The sequence below is a fragment of the Hippoglossus hippoglossus genome, chromosome 10 (genome assembly GCF_009819705.1).
Source record: "Hippoglossus hippoglossus isolate fHipHip1 chromosome 10, fHipHip1.pri, whole genome shotgun sequence".
Lineage (NCBI taxonomy): Eukaryota > Metazoa > Chordata > Actinopteri > Pleuronectiformes > Pleuronectidae > Hippoglossus > Hippoglossus hippoglossus.
Genome location: NC_047160.1, coordinates 6,966,586 through 6,984,536, shown reverse-complemented (window position 1 = coordinate 6,984,536; position 17,951 = coordinate 6,966,586). Strand labels below are relative to the sequence as shown.

The 17,951-nt window shown below is 42.5% G+C and overlaps 2 protein-coding genes across 3 annotated transcripts; one reads left to right on the top strand and one right to left on the bottom strand.

Moving 5' to 3' along the window:
* Nucleotides 1-473: 473 nt before the first annotated feature.
* On the bottom strand, nt 474-5,966 carry gpr137 (G protein-coupled receptor 137). Its single transcript, XM_034597715.1, has 8 exons — nt 5,815-5,966; nt 4,361-4,827; nt 4,154-4,203; nt 3,811-4,039; nt 2,847-2,996; nt 2,634-2,759; nt 2,431-2,549; nt 474-1,533 (listed from the first exon to the last, which is right to left on the bottom strand). Exons 2-8 carry the CDS (start codon nt 4,739-4,741, stop codon nt 1,437-1,439), a joined length of 1,152 nt encoding a protein of 383 aa, XP_034453606.1. The 5' UTR covers nt 4,742-4,827; nt 5,815-5,966; the 3' UTR covers nt 474-1,436.
* pld7 (phospholipase D family, member 7) lies at nt 5,939-17,367 on the top strand. 2 transcript variants are annotated; one of them, XM_034597711.1, is made up of 13 exons: nt 5,939-6,336; nt 6,827-6,934; nt 9,685-10,641; nt 11,293-11,480; nt 11,652-11,832; nt 11,926-12,040; nt 12,648-12,775; nt 13,374-13,577; nt 14,099-14,238; nt 14,696-14,861; nt 14,962-15,061; nt 15,658-16,488; nt 16,566-17,367. In XM_034597711.1, exons 1-12 carry the CDS (start codon nt 6,199-6,201, stop codon nt 15,858-15,860), a joined length of 2,628 nt encoding a protein of 875 aa, XP_034453602.1. In that variant the 5' UTR covers nt 5,939-6,198; the 3' UTR covers nt 15,861-16,488; nt 16,566-17,367. The 2 variants fall into 2 exon arrangements, with proteins under 2 accessions (XP_034453602.1, XP_034453604.1); XM_034597713.1 differs by lacking the exon at nt 5,939-6,336 and adding an exon at nt 6,384-6,655.
* The last annotated feature ends 584 nt before the right edge of the window (nt 17,368-17,951 follow it).

Here is a 17,951-nt window from a genome sequence, read left to right as displayed (position 1 = left end):
AATTTCAGATCGAAAACAAGTCCAACCTTCCAAACTGGAGCCGACCTGTTTACCAAATGTATTCTTTCTATATTCTCTACTTATTTAGCACCAAATTTCCCCGTTCTGTCCTGCAAACGTGGATGAAATATTTAAAGATAATTATTTAATTTGAAATAAAATTAAAATAAGAGGCCTTTAGAATAAAGCTTGACCAGGAATGCATTAAATAAATTGATTAGAAAATTCTGCACCTTAGGTCATACAACTGTTAACATAAAAGCAATGGTTTGTATTACTTGTCTCAAAGCAAGTTTAAGATCATGTATGTGTCCTTATCGGTGTATTTATTTATGGAAAACTGGCAGATTGGGTCTATTGCGCTCACATAAGTGTCATGTGGCACTGATGAAGTATTTGTTTTGTAGTAAATGGGCTAAATCATGTAATAACACAAACAACTTTTCCTGCAAACATGTTCTGCTTCACAATATAGTGACCAAGTTCACTTTTATTTGTTTGTTTACATAGTAAAAGCCATTCATGTGCTGAGGTCAAAGCCGCTGGTGACTGACTCGCTGTGAGGAAGCATCGTTCTTGTGAACAAATAAAGCAGAATAACATTTAATTCTCAAATACAATTAAAAAGGTAGTGGTTACAAAATAAGTTAAACTTTCATCACAACATAATTACACAAGACAGGGATAAGAATCAAAATCGATTTTGAAAATTTCAAATGAGAATACTCTTTACAAAAGTGACAAACTAAAAGAACAGCAGACATGAAGATCATTTACAACAAAACAAGGAAAAGAAAAAGCTGCAGCACTGCTGACCTGATGTTGAACTATTAAGAAAAACTATTTTGCTGTAAACATAAAATGCTAAGAGATTCTTGTTTTGTATCTGTTTCCAATACACTTGAAACAGTGTAAGAGAAAAGTTACCTTCATTGAACCTTAAGAAAACTTCAAAGTGGTCTCATCAGTGTCTGTTGAGGGTTATCGTGTGCTGCGAGCTTACAAACTACATTCAATTACATGTAGCAATTTATTAAGGAATGCTAATGAAGCTAAATTTGACATTTTAGGGAATCTCAAGAGCAAATTTGGCTGGTCATTCTCAACGCTGGAACAATGACTTCCTATTTCAAAAGAACAACTTGTGGCTAAACCTCAGCTTAACTTTCATAAAACGCTCACTGGGAACAATATTTGGCCTGTCATGTCTTTACCCTACGAGCTCGTTCCCTTAGAGCAAAAAGAGAGTATTCAATTCTTCTCCGTTCAAAAAACTACAAGGTGCATTTTTACTGGTGTAGATTTCCTGAGGTTTTCTGTGCAAAAACACTGCACACAGAGGGAGTTGCTTCTGGCTGGTATCTGTGTGTGTGTGTGTGTGTTTATTTTGTCCATGCGATGACCACCACCACCTGGATCGTGGTCAGCGGTCGGGATCAGTTCTGGGGGGTGGAGTAGAACGAGTGGTGCTGGTGGTTCAGGGCTGGAGGCTCGCTGGCAAACAGGAGAGGAGCGCTCTCTGCTCCGTACCAGCTGAAACAGAAGAGAGAATGATGACAGATGTGTCCACTGTTCAGCGTGTGAGGCATCTGGTACAGCGCACTGCAGCCAATCAGAGTACCCATTTCTCTCTAGAGTCTGAAAGCATGAGACCTACCAAAGCCTGAAGATTACGACTTATATCTTAAAATATGCATGATGTGTCCTGCAGTGCAGTTTTATTTTCATCATTATGTAAACTGTCTTTTCCTGATGAGTTAATTCCTCATTTGGTCAATAATATGTCAGAGAATGGTTTCCCGAAGGTGAAGGTGATGCTACCCTCTAATTTTAGCTTACTAAATCAACTCAAAATTGAACGCTTTTGATCTTAAAAAAACTTGAGAATTGATCAGTCTAATAAAAGTTAAAAATGATCTGCAACAGTTTTGATATGTTTGTTTAAAAGCAAAAATGCCAACTAATAAGCAAAGTTACCATTGTAGTAAAGGGAAGAGAAACTACGTGACTCAAACATGTCAGATTCAGCTCTAAGGCTAAATAGTGCCCTTATGAAACCACATTTTAATTCACAAGAGCCCAGATTTTTATTTGGATCTGCACTAAATTGCAGACAATCATAAATATCAGTCCCCTAAACATGATTTTTTCATGAAGATCCATGAATTATTCTTTGAGAAATTGGTTGAGTCGTTTTTTTTTTGCGTAATCCTGTTAATTCTCAAACAAACAAACTCAGACCAGAACATTACCTCCTCAGTGGAGGTAAAAATAGATAAGCAGTGAATAATCACAACAGAGATGTCAGAAGTGGAAAACCTCTAAAAAAAAAAAACGTATACTTAAACGATCCATCAAATATAATCATGTTTTGTCCCTTGACTAACTGGTTAATCGACTGTTTGTCTTGCATGGTTTCAATGATCCTACCTAGACTGCGGATGTGCACTTCGTGCCCATGGAACAGGCGCGTCGTCATCGCTGCCTTGAGGGTCATCAAAGAAATACGGACGAGGTAAGACCCTGTTGTTGATGACCATGCTGCTGGTCTGGGAGGATTAGAAAAAGAAAACAGGTTGAAATGACATCTGCTGCTTCAACACACCCTGAGCTGTGTTGGATGCACTAACTACCTCCTGGGTGGGTTGGCGGACCCTGAAGATCAGGATGAGCAGGCTGGTTGGGAGCAGTTCCCATAAGAAGAGGATGGCACCAAAGACCAGGTAGCCGCTGTCGCCCAGCTCATAATGCAAATCAGCCTACAAACACACACAGTTATCTACTGGTATTGACTGATAAAGATACCTTGAACATGACCCAGGCTGTTACACTGGTTTGATGATTACCTGGTCAGAGACGTTGTACCAGTCAAAGTTGAATGACTCCACCTGGTAGTTCTGCGACAGGAGGAGGACTGTTAGGTTGTAACAGGCTCGACTGGCGAACAACAAGATCACCGCTGCTCCCAGTGCTGCTGTGCGGCACACGGTGGTCCCCTGGTCAGACAGAAAACATGCTGTTAACCTGGAGTAGCATCAGAATTACAGGAGCGTGAGAAAAACTTGAAGTAGAGGGGAACTCCAATGTTCAGGGAGTCACAAGAACTGCATTAAGAGTGGTCAAAATAGATGCAGCAGATAAGAAAAGTTGAATCTTAATCTCTATTATAGGTTTAAAAGATGCTGGAGGCTACTATTCCCAAAATGCATCTCAACCTGGTTGGCAACCAAGTATTTCAAACTTTAAACTTTCTGATTTTAACAAGGTTAAGTTATAAATGTGTCTAAGCCTTAGCTGAGATAACCCTGATGACATAAACCATTTTCACACATGAACTCCTGAAAAAGTCTCCTGACACTTTACAGAGTTTCCCTTTGACATATGAAGAAAGCAGCAGAAAAGTGTCTGACTCAGACGCGGTCACAACAACAGGAAAATGTTTGGAATGTTCAGGTGAGGGGGTGGCGTCTGGGTAGAGGCATGACATAAATTCTGCTTCTGAAGTCATGCGGTTTTGCTTACAGCACATCGACTACAACCTTGGCTGTTATCCACAAAAGCTCTCGAATGTCATATTTCCAAGTTGACATCTATGTGCTGATATATTTGCATTGTTTTGTTTTTTCAGATTTGATAAAACTATTCCAGAGCCACAAAAGACAGAATACAACTGTTTTCACAGGATAAGAAAGATGACTCATGAACAATAATATTACAATAATGACAACAATTATTCAATCTAGATGTATACAAATAGGGGGATTGGCTCTATAACTTTATAGCTGTGTTTCCGGAGTGCATGTTGCTCACCAGGTAGGGGCTGGTGGAGTGCGAGTGTTTGGTGAGGAGCAACAGCAGAGCAGCCAGTAGCACCGCATCCAGGATGAAGAGCGAGTCGTTGAGTATGACTCGAACCAGGACCAGATTCCAGGTCCACGCCCCCGACCCGCCTCGGCCTCGGTACCCGAGAGCCGCACAAACCACGTTGACGGAGAGGAAGATAACGTTTATTGTACCATACACGCACTGTGCCAGCCACCTGAGGAAGACGCGGGAGCCAGAGTGAAGCATGAGTTTGAAGCTATAAAGTGTTTAATATTCTCAGTCGAGATAATAAGGGATCAAAAGTTTAGTGTGATAATGTGTGACTTACAGTTTTCTGCCCCCTGTCGAGCTGCAACTCTCTCTCACTTTGAGCAGCACCTGAAGTACAAGACAGAAATGAAAGTAAAAGCAAAAGGAATTCCCCCGATCAGAGATTATATAAGTCATCACTTTAGTTTCATCAGAACAATCTTTCTGTCGATTTCTACCAGTGGATTCAAGAAAAATCACTCTGCTCCCCTATCCACAGCCTTACCTGAGTAAAATACAGGTTAATAAGGCTGAGTGTGAAGAACTGCAGACAGACGGGGAAGCAGTAGAGGAGCCAGTAGACCACAACGGGAAGGTGGTTGGCCTCCAGGGCGTTAACGAAGTAAAAGGAGAACAAGGTGGTACGGAGGGCAGCCCACAGTAGGCAGAGGAACAGGAAGACGCTCTGGTAGCTCCATCTTTTGTGTCTGTAGAAGTGGCGCAGCCAGAGCTGCACGTACACCACCAGGAAGAGCGCGGCGTACAGAGTGGTGTAGAGGATGGTGAAGCCGAGCTGCACTGACGGGGCCACGGCTGGACGGAGGGGAACCGGGGGCAGCAGGGTGGAGGAGGAGGGGGGAGGGCTGACTTTGACTGGAGCTTCCATTGGGTTACTGTCAGAGGCAAGTGTCCATCACCTCAGAAAAACTGACTCACATTCTCCTCTCATCGTGAAGGGCTTACATGGGACACCTGAAAGTAAAAAATGAATAATAAAGTTGGACAATATAAATCTGTGGACTGCAAGAGATTTTGCCAACGTTTGTACCGAGGTGTAAATCCCCTAAAAATCTCTGCATGAATGAGGCTATTGTTGCTTTGTGGCAGAATCAAATGTCCTTTATTTGTCAAATTATTATCTGGCTCCAACCTCTGAACTTTAAGAAGGAGCTCTTTGTCTTTGTCATGGCTGGATAAAAAAAAAAACTTCATACTAGAATACATTAGTATTTCAGAAAACACAGTGAGAGGAATGTGCCTACCATTAGTGACACTGTAACTACAACTTCACCTAAAGACTTACACTGTTAGACGACACACACACACACACACACACACACACACACACACACACACACACACACACACACACACAATCTGTCTTCAGGGGACATTACATTGACTTATAATGATTCCCTGGAGACTCACTGTAACCTTAACCATAGTTACTACATCCTAACTCTAACCAGGACCACAGAATGACATTTTGCCTCACCAGGACTGAGCTTTGGTCCCCATGAGGACTACTGATCCTGAAGAGGACTACACGCACACAAACACACACCAGCTTCACATACACTAAGCTATAGACAGCGTCAGCATCATGTAACAATCCCACAGCACGTAGTGTTATGGAGGAACTGACTTTCTGTCATTTCGACGGTAAATGAAAACATTGTGATACAGAGGGATGCCATCAGATAGTAAAAGTGTTCATGTCCGCAGGGTGTATGTTGTTGACCTTTGAACCTCAGTAATAATCCGTAACTCCAGGTCTTTGCTCTTTGGAACATAAACAACCGACCATTGCTCAGTGGAACTGAGCTAACTAAGCAAACTGGGACCAACTTTCTCCCTGACTGTGGGAGTGAACTGGCTAAAGCTGTCCCTCTGTGGCTGCTCACAGGGACACACGCGGTGGACGTCGCTGTCAGTGATCATTAAAGGACGGTGACTGACCTGATTTACAGCGGACATGAAGCTCCGGGTTGACGCAGACAAAACAGCCGATGCTAATCCGTGTCTCTTCCGGGTGTGGGCTGAGGGGGCGGGGCTTCCGTTTGGATTCTCCCCGCCAATCAGCGACGGAAGGAAATCGCGGTTTCTTCAAGCTGTTGTTTACCAGCTCAGAGTCCCACGGCGCGTGCACCGCTCATCTAAGGCTCCGGTTGTTTACAGCTCGGAGGTGTTTGGTAGCGACCAGCTGCCAGATGCCGGTTCTGCCCCCCGCAGCTCGGCGCCGCACCCCGTCCTCCTCCCCGCACACTAACGCTCCGCTCGGTTCTTCTTCGCGCTCCGGTCCGGTCGCGTCACGAACGTGCTGCATTATTAAAGCTGTCCAACATGCCCATGTTGCTGCGCTCCAGAAAGTCCATCCACCCCGGCAGCGGGGCGGAGGACACTGAGGCAGAGCTACCGGACACCACACCGGCTACAACACGGAGAAGGTCGACCCGCCTGCCCGGGAGGACGACGTACGAGGTGGGTACTGTATTACTCAGCCTTTCCTCTCCCTCCTCTTCCTCCTCTTCCTCCACTGACTGCGCTGAACTTCACTGTCGGCCACGTAGCTGGCTCGCTAACGGCAACTGCAGCGACGTTAGCTGGCTAACCGGAGACGAAGCACTCCAGGAAGGATTAAGTAGACACGGAGCTGCTTAGCCTGCCGTGTATTTACTACTAATACCACTTTAACTCGTTTACTGTGTGTTAGCTGGTTAGCATAACTGCCGAGCGATACAAATAGAGCGAACCTCTGCGCCTAGCTAAAACTTCTTACCTAGCAAGTTACTGCATCATGGTGAGTTGTCTCTTCACGCAGTTTCTTTGTCAAGGTGATTAACTGTTACATTACATGGACGTTGTATTAGTTGTGCCATAGGAGTGGTTTCTACATGGATGCTTATGTACTGCTTTGTTACAACGCTGCCTGCTCCGTTATCCACCGTGATCATGTCTGTGGTCCCGGCAGGAGTCCGATCACTCAGAGACCGAGTCTGTCCGCAGCCTAGCGATGGAGAGCGTCCTCAGTCCCCCGCCTGAAGAGGAGGAAGCTGCTGAGGAGGAAGATGTCACAGAGGTAAGCTCTTTTTCAAACACACAGTCCTCTGCCTGGAATGTTGTTTTTATTTTTGGCAGGAAAATCGCAGCCTGTGTGTGAGATGCACATGGGTGCGGCCAGCATTTATTTATAGTGTGTGTGTGTGTGTGTGTGTGTGTGTGTGTGTGTGTGTGTGTGTGTGTGTGTATTGGTAGGCTCGTGCGGAAGTGTCTGCCTTTTTTTTTTGTTGCTGTAACGGAGTAAAGCTGATTTATATCGTAAGACAATGAGATTTCAATGCCAAAATAAATGTTATTTCTGTGTTTATATATTGGCCAATATTTGTTTTAATCATTATCATATAGGGCTGGGTAATAAAACAATATCAATGCATATCATTATAATTTCCATCAATGTGCAATAAAAGTCCAGTATATATCTATATAATGTATATGCATTGTGTAGGCTCAGTGAAGATGTATAACATAATTGACCTCAGATTTGTAAATGTTTTGCTGTTTATCAAGTGTTTGTCATTCTATCGATAATTATCGATGTTGACGACAGGAACATTTTAATCTTCATATATTTTTGGGCCATATCAACCAGTCCTATTATCATATCATGTCAAATATTTTTTTTTTCTAGTAATCCCCATCTCAGTGGCTTGAATCAATCCTGTCTCTGAGCTCTGCAGGCAGCTCCTTTAACCTTATGGTTTGGGTTTTGCTCTGATATGCCTTGTCAGCAGTGGGACACTATATCGAGAGAAGAGAGCAGCGTCAGTCTTTCCAAAGCATGTTCACTTTATGTAAATTGACCACATGTGGACTCTATTAAAGGTGCAGATATATCAGAAAGATGATTAAGAGAAAAATGGGAGGCACCTCAATTCCAAATGTGAAAGCAAAGGTTTAATGTGATATTTCATTGTTTAATTTTCAAAAATAGTTAAAAATTCAGTTTTTGCTATGTCATAACTGTTTATTAAGTGTAGATTGATGAGGGATTTTTCTTTGTGAAAGGCTGACACAACACAAGGAATACTTTCTGAAAGTACTGTATATTGCAATTATTATTGCTGTTACTGGTGTTACTGTGACTATAAATCAATCAGGTTTTGAGTTTCTACATCTGTAAATGTCCAGTTTCAAGAGCAGATGTCAAGGCGTTTCACCTGGTAGAGCTGCCGCCTCAACGAGGCAGGGCCTCAACCTGCAGACGCCTGGGTTCAATTCCGACCCGCGGCATTGTATGCATGTCCTCCCCCACTCTCTCTCTATCCCCCTTTCACAAGCTTACTCTGTCCTATCTATTAAAAAAAGGCGATAAAAAGCCCCCAAAAATACACAAAAAAAGGTGAAATAAAAAATAATACAATTCTAACCCGATGCAGACAGATCATTTGACAATCGCTTTAAGCAGACACATTGGTGTTATCTAACAGGTTTGCAGATAATTAACAAAATAACTTGTAGAACATAAAATGCCCTAATATGTTTCAGGTAAATGTCGGGATTTAGTAAATATCACAGAAACAAGATAAATTTGAGGTGTCGCTTGTAAGATTTTTTTTCTTAATGGAAAAAAGCATAAAGTATATAAAAGTTCTAGTATGTGTTTTGTCAAATATTGATATTTATATCTTTAAAAAGAAAACAAAACTATACAAGACAAGACAAAAAATTTCAAAAATAATATTCACAATGTAAACATAATATATATACAGCGTGAACAGAATATATACAGTGTAACAGGATTGCAAAGACATTGAATTTCACGAATAGAAAATGGGTATTTCTTATAATGTATACATTTTCCAATTTTGATTTCTCCCCCCCTTATTAGGGCCCAAGCACTGACAGTGCGGAGGCCCTGTAGAAATTGTAATTATTTTCTTATTATTTCTTATTATTACTCCAGAATTGACGTATTCTGGAGTCATTTGAAATGTGCATGCCCCCCCCCCCCCCCCCCCCCCCAAATGCAGCCCCGTACTTCGCTTTCACCGATCTTCACGAAATTCTGTACACACGTGTATCATGACCAGACGCACCAAAAAGTTTCAAGGGGCATTATGAAAACACAATGTCATCTCAACCACATGGAGATTAAAACTGCCTTGATTTTTGAGTTTTCGTCCCACGGTGTCACCGTGACGTGGCGTCAAAGTTTGATTACACGCCATCAAAACACGAGGTTGTTGTATCTGTATAATGTCAGTCGTCATAGATTTCTTTGATGTCTTAGATGTTGCAAAGATGAAAGATGTATACGATCTGTAGAGAAACAAGAGTGTTGGCAACACAGGAAGTTGCCAACACAACTGGTTGGTTTTACAACTTAAATTAGATTTACATTTTTCACCGTGTGGTTTGCACTTGATGGTGTGGAACGTAATGCGTGATTAGTGGGCGTGGTTAGGCGTTGAGTGACGGACAGAGGAAGTGAAGCGTTCATCCTTCCAGCGGTGCGCAGAACGCGGAGCCGTTTCGCCCGGTCCCCGACCGCTCTCTCCCGCAGCCGCAGCAGGTCCGAGTTCGCAAGTGCTCTGGCCCACACAGTGCTGCGCAGTCCTAGTTGGTGTATGCATCTTCTCCTTTTTTCATGAATTAATTTTTCCACATGTTGCATATATATGTGTATATATGTGTCTTGTAATCCCAAAACAAGATGGGCCAATTGCAGTGGAATGCCACAGAAATTAAAATATATACCTCATATTTATGCTGAAAGAGGTCCTATGAAATGTGTAGTTTTTTTCTCTAATGAGGTTCTGTCTTCCCCAGAATCTCAAAGGTTGCAGTGTTGTGCTGAACCGTCTTCAGGAGGACGAGAAGGCTGAGGAGAAAGAAGACATGAACCGCAAAGGTGGAAAACTTGTGTCTCGAATTCCTACCTACCATAAACGACCTCCTGGTGCAAGCCAGACCTCGGAGCTGCCTGTTCTTAAAAAGGAAACCCCAGTCCATGCAGCTCCGCCTCATGAGAAAGCTGGATTAGAAAGCGTAGAGGCTTCAAAGTCCAAACCACTGGATGTCAGAGAAACGGCACTCCCCCTGCCATCATTCCGAGTCCCCAAATTTGGCCTTGAAGCCCACTCTCCATTCACCAGTGCTGAACAAGTTGCTGCGACAGCTCACAGCTCCTCAATTACTACACCCAAGAGCTGGGGTTTGTCTGGGGTCATTCAGAACCCTCTCTTGATTGCAAGCCCCAGGCCTGCCATCAGACCAGAGCAAGGGTCGGAGCAGCACTTACCAGAGGAAGACAACAGCAAAACCTCAGAAGTAGAATTTGACAACCCACCAGATGTCCCTGTAAGTCAGCTTTTACACCAGGGCTCCCTCAGCACAAAGTCACAAGATGACCCAGCAGAGGAATATTATGTTGAGGTTAAAGAGGGGATTACAGTCACTGCCTCTGAAGACACCACAACATCTGAGTATGCAGAGAGTGCTCTCACAGCTGAGGTCGGCCAAGTGGATGATATAATGAGCGAAGAGGCTCCCTGGGAAAAGGAGCCGATGAACACACTTGATTCCAAGGACAGTCGATCCTCATCAGATGCCGAAACAGAAGAGGATTTGACACATGAAAAGTCTGAGCTCGACAGTTTAGAGGAAGTGAAGGAACATCCTGAACCACAGATAGTCCAGTCGGAGTTTTCAAAACTTGAAAAGAAAATGGCCGAGATGGATGAATCCACCTCTGAAGCTAAAGTCTCATCAACCAAGTCAACAAAGGTGAGTTATCTTGCTGCACTTGAATATATTCCACTGATATCAGTCATGCTTTGGTCTCAACAGACTGGAGCTGTTTTCACATTTGTCTGTAGAATTGGGTCTGGATATCGTCTGGAGTTGCTCTTCCACACTTGGAGTACACAACCAGAGATGCCAGATGTGTTCACACCTTCTGGGAATACTCAGTTTGGTGTAGGCGAGGGTCGGGGCCAGATAGATAGAGCATATAGGAGCCAGGAGATTTGATCAACACACTCGCTCGCTTTGAATTCTTCGGACAGTGACCAAATCTATTCACGCTCAGTCAGAAATCACATGGACATGGTACTTGGGAGTAAGGGTTTCACAGACCACTCGACTAGTCAACACATCATTGTAGACTAGTTGTTCATCTGAGATGATCCACTTCAACTGATATAGACATTTGTGTTCACACATACAGCTCCTCCAGGTCATGTCTAGAAAAGCTCAGGGTCGCAGTGCATGTGTGAAAGATTCAGTCACATATAGTGGAATTTCCCCACACCCTGCAGTAATAGCTGTGGTATGTAACACAATCCCAAGCTGCTTCCCAGTCTCTTGTAAACACTGAGATGGCAACTTCACAGATGATATTTTGTAAGTACATTTTTTTATTTCGTCATACTGCAGAGCTCCGGATGCTCCAGTTTCATCCTCTTCTTCTGCCTGCCCACCACCCTGCTGCTTCTGGGAGGGTTCGGTCAGCACGTTTGGCACTATGGGCTTCCCATGTCTATGGCCCATCTTACGGCTCAGCTGGAGCTGCACTGGCTGGAGGGCTTTGGATTGGTCCCTGAGCCTTGCAGCACTGATTGTCGGTAAGAAATATCAACAAAGTGTCAATCTTTCTGACCTATTTTAGCCGTTGAAGATAATGTGATATTCACATTATCAGAAACCTACTCTGAAAACCTTGAGAGTTGAAGTGCTTCCTGGATTGAGAGTGGTGTACAAATATTGTAACTTAAAGCTCCCTCTCCCTTGTTCAGAGTGCATCTGGTGGAGAGCATCCCTGAGGGTCTGTACCAGTCTTCCCCCTCGTCCAGACGGAGCATCGCAGACAGCTGGATGCACTTGCTGCACAGGTCCAGCAGCTCGGTCCACATCGCTGCTTTCTACTTCACACTACTAGGCAGCGATTTGGAGTTCGCTGGCTCTTCTGACTCTCAGGTCGGCACAGCGGCAGGCCACAGTCTCATCTCATGATGTAGACCTGTATATCTAGTGACTGTCCTGACTCATTTTAATGTGCATGTTTGGCAGGGACGGAGGGTGTTTGATCACTTGAAACGTCTTCAATCTAAAGGTGTAAAACTCCAGATTGCTGTCAACGGCCCCCAGACATCAACCCAAGAAACATCAGAGCTGACTGCAACAGGTACAATTTCATTTGAGAAAAACCCTGTTCACACCTGGCATTAACATCTGTCTTAGGTGATCCAATCACACACACACACACACACACACACACACACACACACACACACACACACACACACACACACACACACACACACACACACACACACACACACACACACACACACACACACACACACACACACACACACACACACACACACACACACACACACACACATCTTTATTTGGTCTTTGCAAACAGAATAGAAGAATGTTTATTAGCATATAAAGCGGTGAAATGAAACCTGGTGGTAACAGGAGACACATTCTAATTCCAGGTGTGAACTGACAAACTACAAACTGTCCACATTGGATCAGTCAAGACAGATGTAAATGTCAAATATGAACAGGCCAATATGTAGCACATTCCTGGTAACTGAGACTCCACTGATCACATTTTAACATCGTCAAATTTATGATGCAACCTTAGTTGATGCATTTTCTCTTTAAATGTAATTCAGTATTAAAATTTCTACTTAATAATATTGGTATTTAAACCAAGCCAAAGAACTGGGAATTCTGTGTGTGGCATGTTTGAAACTCTTTGAATTGACCCATTGCAGGGGCAGAAGTCAGAGAAGTGGACCTCAAAGCTGTAACTGGAGGCATCGTCCACACAAAGCTGTGGGTCGTGGATCAAAAGCACTTCTACCTGGGCAGTGCCAACATGGACTGGCGCTCTCTAAGTGAGGTAAAAACAGAAAACGGTGGTTTTAGTCTGTCGTCCTACAACCTTTTGCATTAGGGAGACTTGAGTCACTGTCTCCTTACAGATCATACAGCTGACACTAAGTGTTTCCACAGTGAGACAGCAGATTTCAGTTTAGCCTCAGCCTGATGCTGCACTACTCTGTAATAGACTCTGAAGGAGGGAGGCACAATTTATAATGTAATTAAATGTTGGACTTTGCAGTACCCGATTGTTACTGACATGCACATTGGAAGTAACTTATATTATTACTGTTGTTAATTGTATCTTAAAATAGCTTACTATTGTTATTATTAAGTAGAAGTGAAAGACAATTTGTGTCAGGTTCAAATCCTCAAATGCATTCAAACAGTTTTGTTTCAAATGATGGATAAATGAATGTGATTCATTTTCCTGATCTTCTCAAAGAATCAGAATCAATAGAACAACATAACTGCGCTGCTTGTAGAGCAGCATGATTCAGCAAATTCCTCCCCCATATTCTCCCTGGATCAGACCTCAGATGATCCCCTCACACAAACACAGAACTAGTTGTGACTGATGCAGGATGAACACATTTGTTGTTGTTTGTTGAACCAAGGTGAAGGAGGTGGGTCTGTTAGTGGAGGATTGCAGTTGCCTGGCTCAGGATGCGTTCCGAATCTTTGGCGTGTACTGGAACATTGGTGCTGTGCACAATGGATCCCAGCCCCCGTACTGGCCTGCTCGCCTCTCTGCCCTGTCCAGCTCCCAGAATCCTCTGCATCTGAAGTTCAATGGAGTACCTGCTCAAGTCTACCTGTCTGTAAGTTAACACTAAGAGTTTATAAGCTTCCTTAAAATGATTACTTTTACTTCTTTATTGAACTGGTGTTTGTTTTTGACCATTACAGGTCTGATACTGACATGTTTAGACTGACGTTATTGTTCATAACAAACTCTGAATTTGTTCCATTTGTATTATATTTGAAATAAATTCTTGTCTGAGTAGAAGAAATTATAAAGCAGTGCTTAGCTCATTATATGACATATGAACCCTAATTTAAATTCAGGTATAATGGATTATTGTTTCAAAGTTTAATTAAAACCTTATTCCAAACTACTGGAATTTGTAGGTAATGAGTTCATGTACATCAAGACAGTCCGAATACATCTTGATGTGACCTCTCAGGTCTTTCTATGTTTCATCGTGGTATTTTAGCATTTTCCCTATTTAAGCAAAGTCATCAGAGGGTAATTCCACCACCACAGCAGGGCTGTAAAAGATTCCTGTTCCTCCACCTCTGTTCTCCCATGATCCTCACTGCTCATTCTGTGATCCTGCAGAGTTCCCCTCCACAAATCTCAGCCCGTGGCCGCTCTGACGATCTCGACACCATCTTGTCTGTCATCGGTGACGCCCAGAAGTTTGTTTACATCTCCGTCATGGACTACCTTCCTCTGTCTCAGTTCACAGAGCCAATCAGGTACACTCAGAGCCACCAGTATTTACAACTGCAATGTGAAAATCCTGCTAAATCACCATCAGACATCGATTTTACAGGGAAAGTCATGCAGCTGAATATGAACTTAATGAGATACACGCTACTGAATCACTGTAAGACATAGTCTGGTAGAGGTACATTTTATCAAGATGTGACAGCACTGGACCCTGATTGGCTGACTAAGCAGCTACTCTTATTAGAATGTAGCATACCTGCTGAATTGAACCTTTTGAATAAAAATGTGATAAACTTGACTAACCAGAAGGTTAGTCAAGTTTAGTGGTATTCAAAGTTCGTCCATGATGTAGAGAACCTGCCCTCATGCACCACAGACATACTTTACATATATTTACATATATTTACATATATAGACAGTCTTTCCTCTGCAAAGCTTCCCCTGCTGAAGAGTTAAAGCTGTGCTCTGGTCTCTTGCTCTCAGGTACTGGCCCGCCATCGACATAGCTCTGCGTGGTGCAGCCTGCACCAGAGGGGTACAGGTCAGACTCCTGGTCAGCTGCTGGGAACACTCGCCCGCCTCCATGTTCACCTTCCTGCAGTCCCTGCTGGTGCTCAACAGACCTCCACTGAAATGTGCCATTGACATAGTATGTCTGGAGATTTGAATTTCTTTGACGGCTGGAACATATTGAACTCAGCAGAATGATGCTGAATCCTGACCTTTTCTTTGTTGTTGTGACTTTGCAGAAAATCTTCACAGTGCCTTCAACGGCGGAGCAGAAGACGATCCCCTTCGCTCGAGTCAATCACGCCAAGTTCATGGTCACAGACAGAGTAGTCTATATAGGTAGGTTATTAGCTCTGCACTGACCTTTCAAACATTATTATCCATTGACAGATTCAGAGGGAAATAAACCATAGCTCATGAATTTCACCTGAAGTATGCAGAGGGGTGACAATATTCCTCTTATCGAGTCACTTTAGTCTGAAACTGAGACTTTCAAATGGAGTTTTTTAGTAAAAATTGAGACAAATCTGGTAATGTAGCAGAAATATTACAACTTTTTTCAGTGCAAATCAGCTACAGAGATTTTATTCACGTCATATTATTTATAAATTTGATGTAAAAACAGGCTGAAATATAAAAAATAAACAAAAATATACATATGGTTATTATTCAATTCTACACACAGTTTTTTAAATATAGATCTAGTTATAATAATAATAAACTTCATATAACACTTTTCTCAATGAAGTTACAAAGTACTTCTATCATCATCTAAGATGAGCAAGAAAAAGAAAATCAGTTAACAAAACAGAGGAGAATAAAATAAAAAGATAAAACACAATGTATTCAAATAAATATAAAGCTTTCAGCCATTTGTTGTCAGTGACTTCACCCTCCTGTGACAGTCCCACAGTGATGAGTGTTTGTGTCCACAGGGACGTCCAACTGGTCGGAGAACTACTTCACTCACACTGCTGGTGTGGGTCTGGTTGTGAACCAGACGGGCTCAGTGGTTGGGAAGGCGCAGCAGACGCTGCAGAGCCAAGCAGAGGAGCTCTTCCTCAGAGACTGGAGGTCTCCGTACGCCAGCACGCTCTCTGTTGACAGCGTGGAGGTCTGCCCTCATGGCCGACACTGACGGTTTGCTGTTCAATAAATACATTGCATTCTAGATGAGCGTCTCGCTTGCTCCAGTCACTTGAACTTTATTTTACTTGTGCAGAAATCAGCTGGCTGTACTGTGTGAACAAACACAGTTCATTTTATTGCTGTTTCCTGACTTGCTTGCCTCTCTATGTATATATTTGCTGTTTTATATTTAGTTTCAGAACATGTTCTTTTTTTATTTTCTGTAAGCTTGACAATTTTCTTATGTGAGCTGCGGCGCAGGGGAACTGGCTCTGTACAATTTATTTCTATGCCTGGAGCATTTTGTATATTTTCCTTTAAAATGTTGGTGCCCAGCTTTAATGAAGGAAATTAAACATTTCCAGAGCGGTGAATACACCCTGGCCATGTTTAATCTGCTGAAGCCATTTGTTCCATAACGTTAGTCCAACAGTACAAGCATATTGTAAATAGTGACAATTTTTTATTTCAGACTAATAGCTGGCTCAAACAAATCTAATTTGAGCGTTAACCACTGCAGGCAGAAAAGGACTTGTGCTGTGTTTGTTATTGAAGTGTTGTGGATTTGAAAGAATCATTCATTCAGCTAGAATCTGTTTTACTGTATTGATCATTGCTGCGCTGCTTCTTTTGTTCACGTCATTGCAGTTAAACAGAGGGACCTCCAGACTGTGGATGCAGCAGGGACATTTCATTGGTCCCTGACAAACACAAGTTTGCTGGAAGTTTATCAGTAGAAATCCAACCTGCTCCTCAGCTAGTGATCTTTGAAAGCATCTTGATGCACTATGAAATGAATGGGACTCTTGATGAAGCCCAACATTCTCCTTGAGAAACCACATTAAAACTCACTGCATCCAGGTTCCTTTCAAAAAGTTATTCTCAGAGAAATCAAGGAAAATGTTGAAGAAAGAGAAAAATAGTTCCTGGCTCTGCACCTAAATTGAATCAGTTCTTTTCTGACCTGTACCACATCCTTTCACCAAGTTTTTGTGTAATTCTGTTTAAAAACAAAGAAACAACAAACGGACGGTAGTGAAAACATGACATCCTTGGCGAAGGTAATAAAATCTGCCCAGCTGGAGATCTTTGACAGCTTCATGATGGATGACAAAATGAATGAGATGTTGTTGATTTATTGATGAAGGTTGATTTGTTTAAAGGATTACTTCACTGAAATGACCAAACTTGTATTAACCTCTCCTGGTATCTAGCTGTTACATATTTTGTTTTCATTGTGAACTTCAGATACTGGGCTGACTCCACTGAATGACAGTGGTGAATGGGATTCTATTTTTATTTTTGAAATGCTGTATGCAGATAATGCTCCCAATGACAAAGCTAGCATGCTACGTATGCTTAGCAGGCATAATGCTCGTTTAATCTGTTAGCATGCTAACATTTGGTAGCTGGCAAAGTACATCAGAGGCTGCTGGTAATTTGAAAAACTGTTTGTTTTCAATGTGTTTTTTCCAGGAAAAGCATCAGTTTCATCATTAAACATTCTTCAAATTAAATGTCCTCATTCTCATTCTTTGAAAAATACATGATCTAATACACAAATGTTTGTTTCAAATTGTGAATGGACTGTTAATATGGTGCTTTTCTCATTTTATTGACCACTCACACTTTTACAGTGCATGTCACATCCACACAGAACTTTTTCTATCACACATCATACATACATTGCTGGAAGAGCCGTCAGGGTTGAGTGTCTTGCCAAAGGACACTTGGGCACACAGACCACTCCACACTTATGTAAGTTGCATCCTGGTCAACTTCTGACCCCAAACTGTGTGATGTCATGAAATGAGGCTCCTCCCAATCAAACACGTGAGCACAGAGACCCCCACCCCCTTGTTAGGATATCTCAAGTTGGACCAAAGTTGTGGACTGTCCAACAGACTGTCATTAACATGGGTGCCTCCATTTCTTGATTTAAACTATAGTCAAAAGCTTATAGCTGCAACGTGCTTCAACAAAACTCTGTAGTTTATGTTCTTTGTTTCAAATGTTTACTGAATAGTGCATCTTCAAGTACAAAATGAAAAGGTATGACTAAGTACTTAAAGCAAACTACACCAGCATAATCCGAACAGTA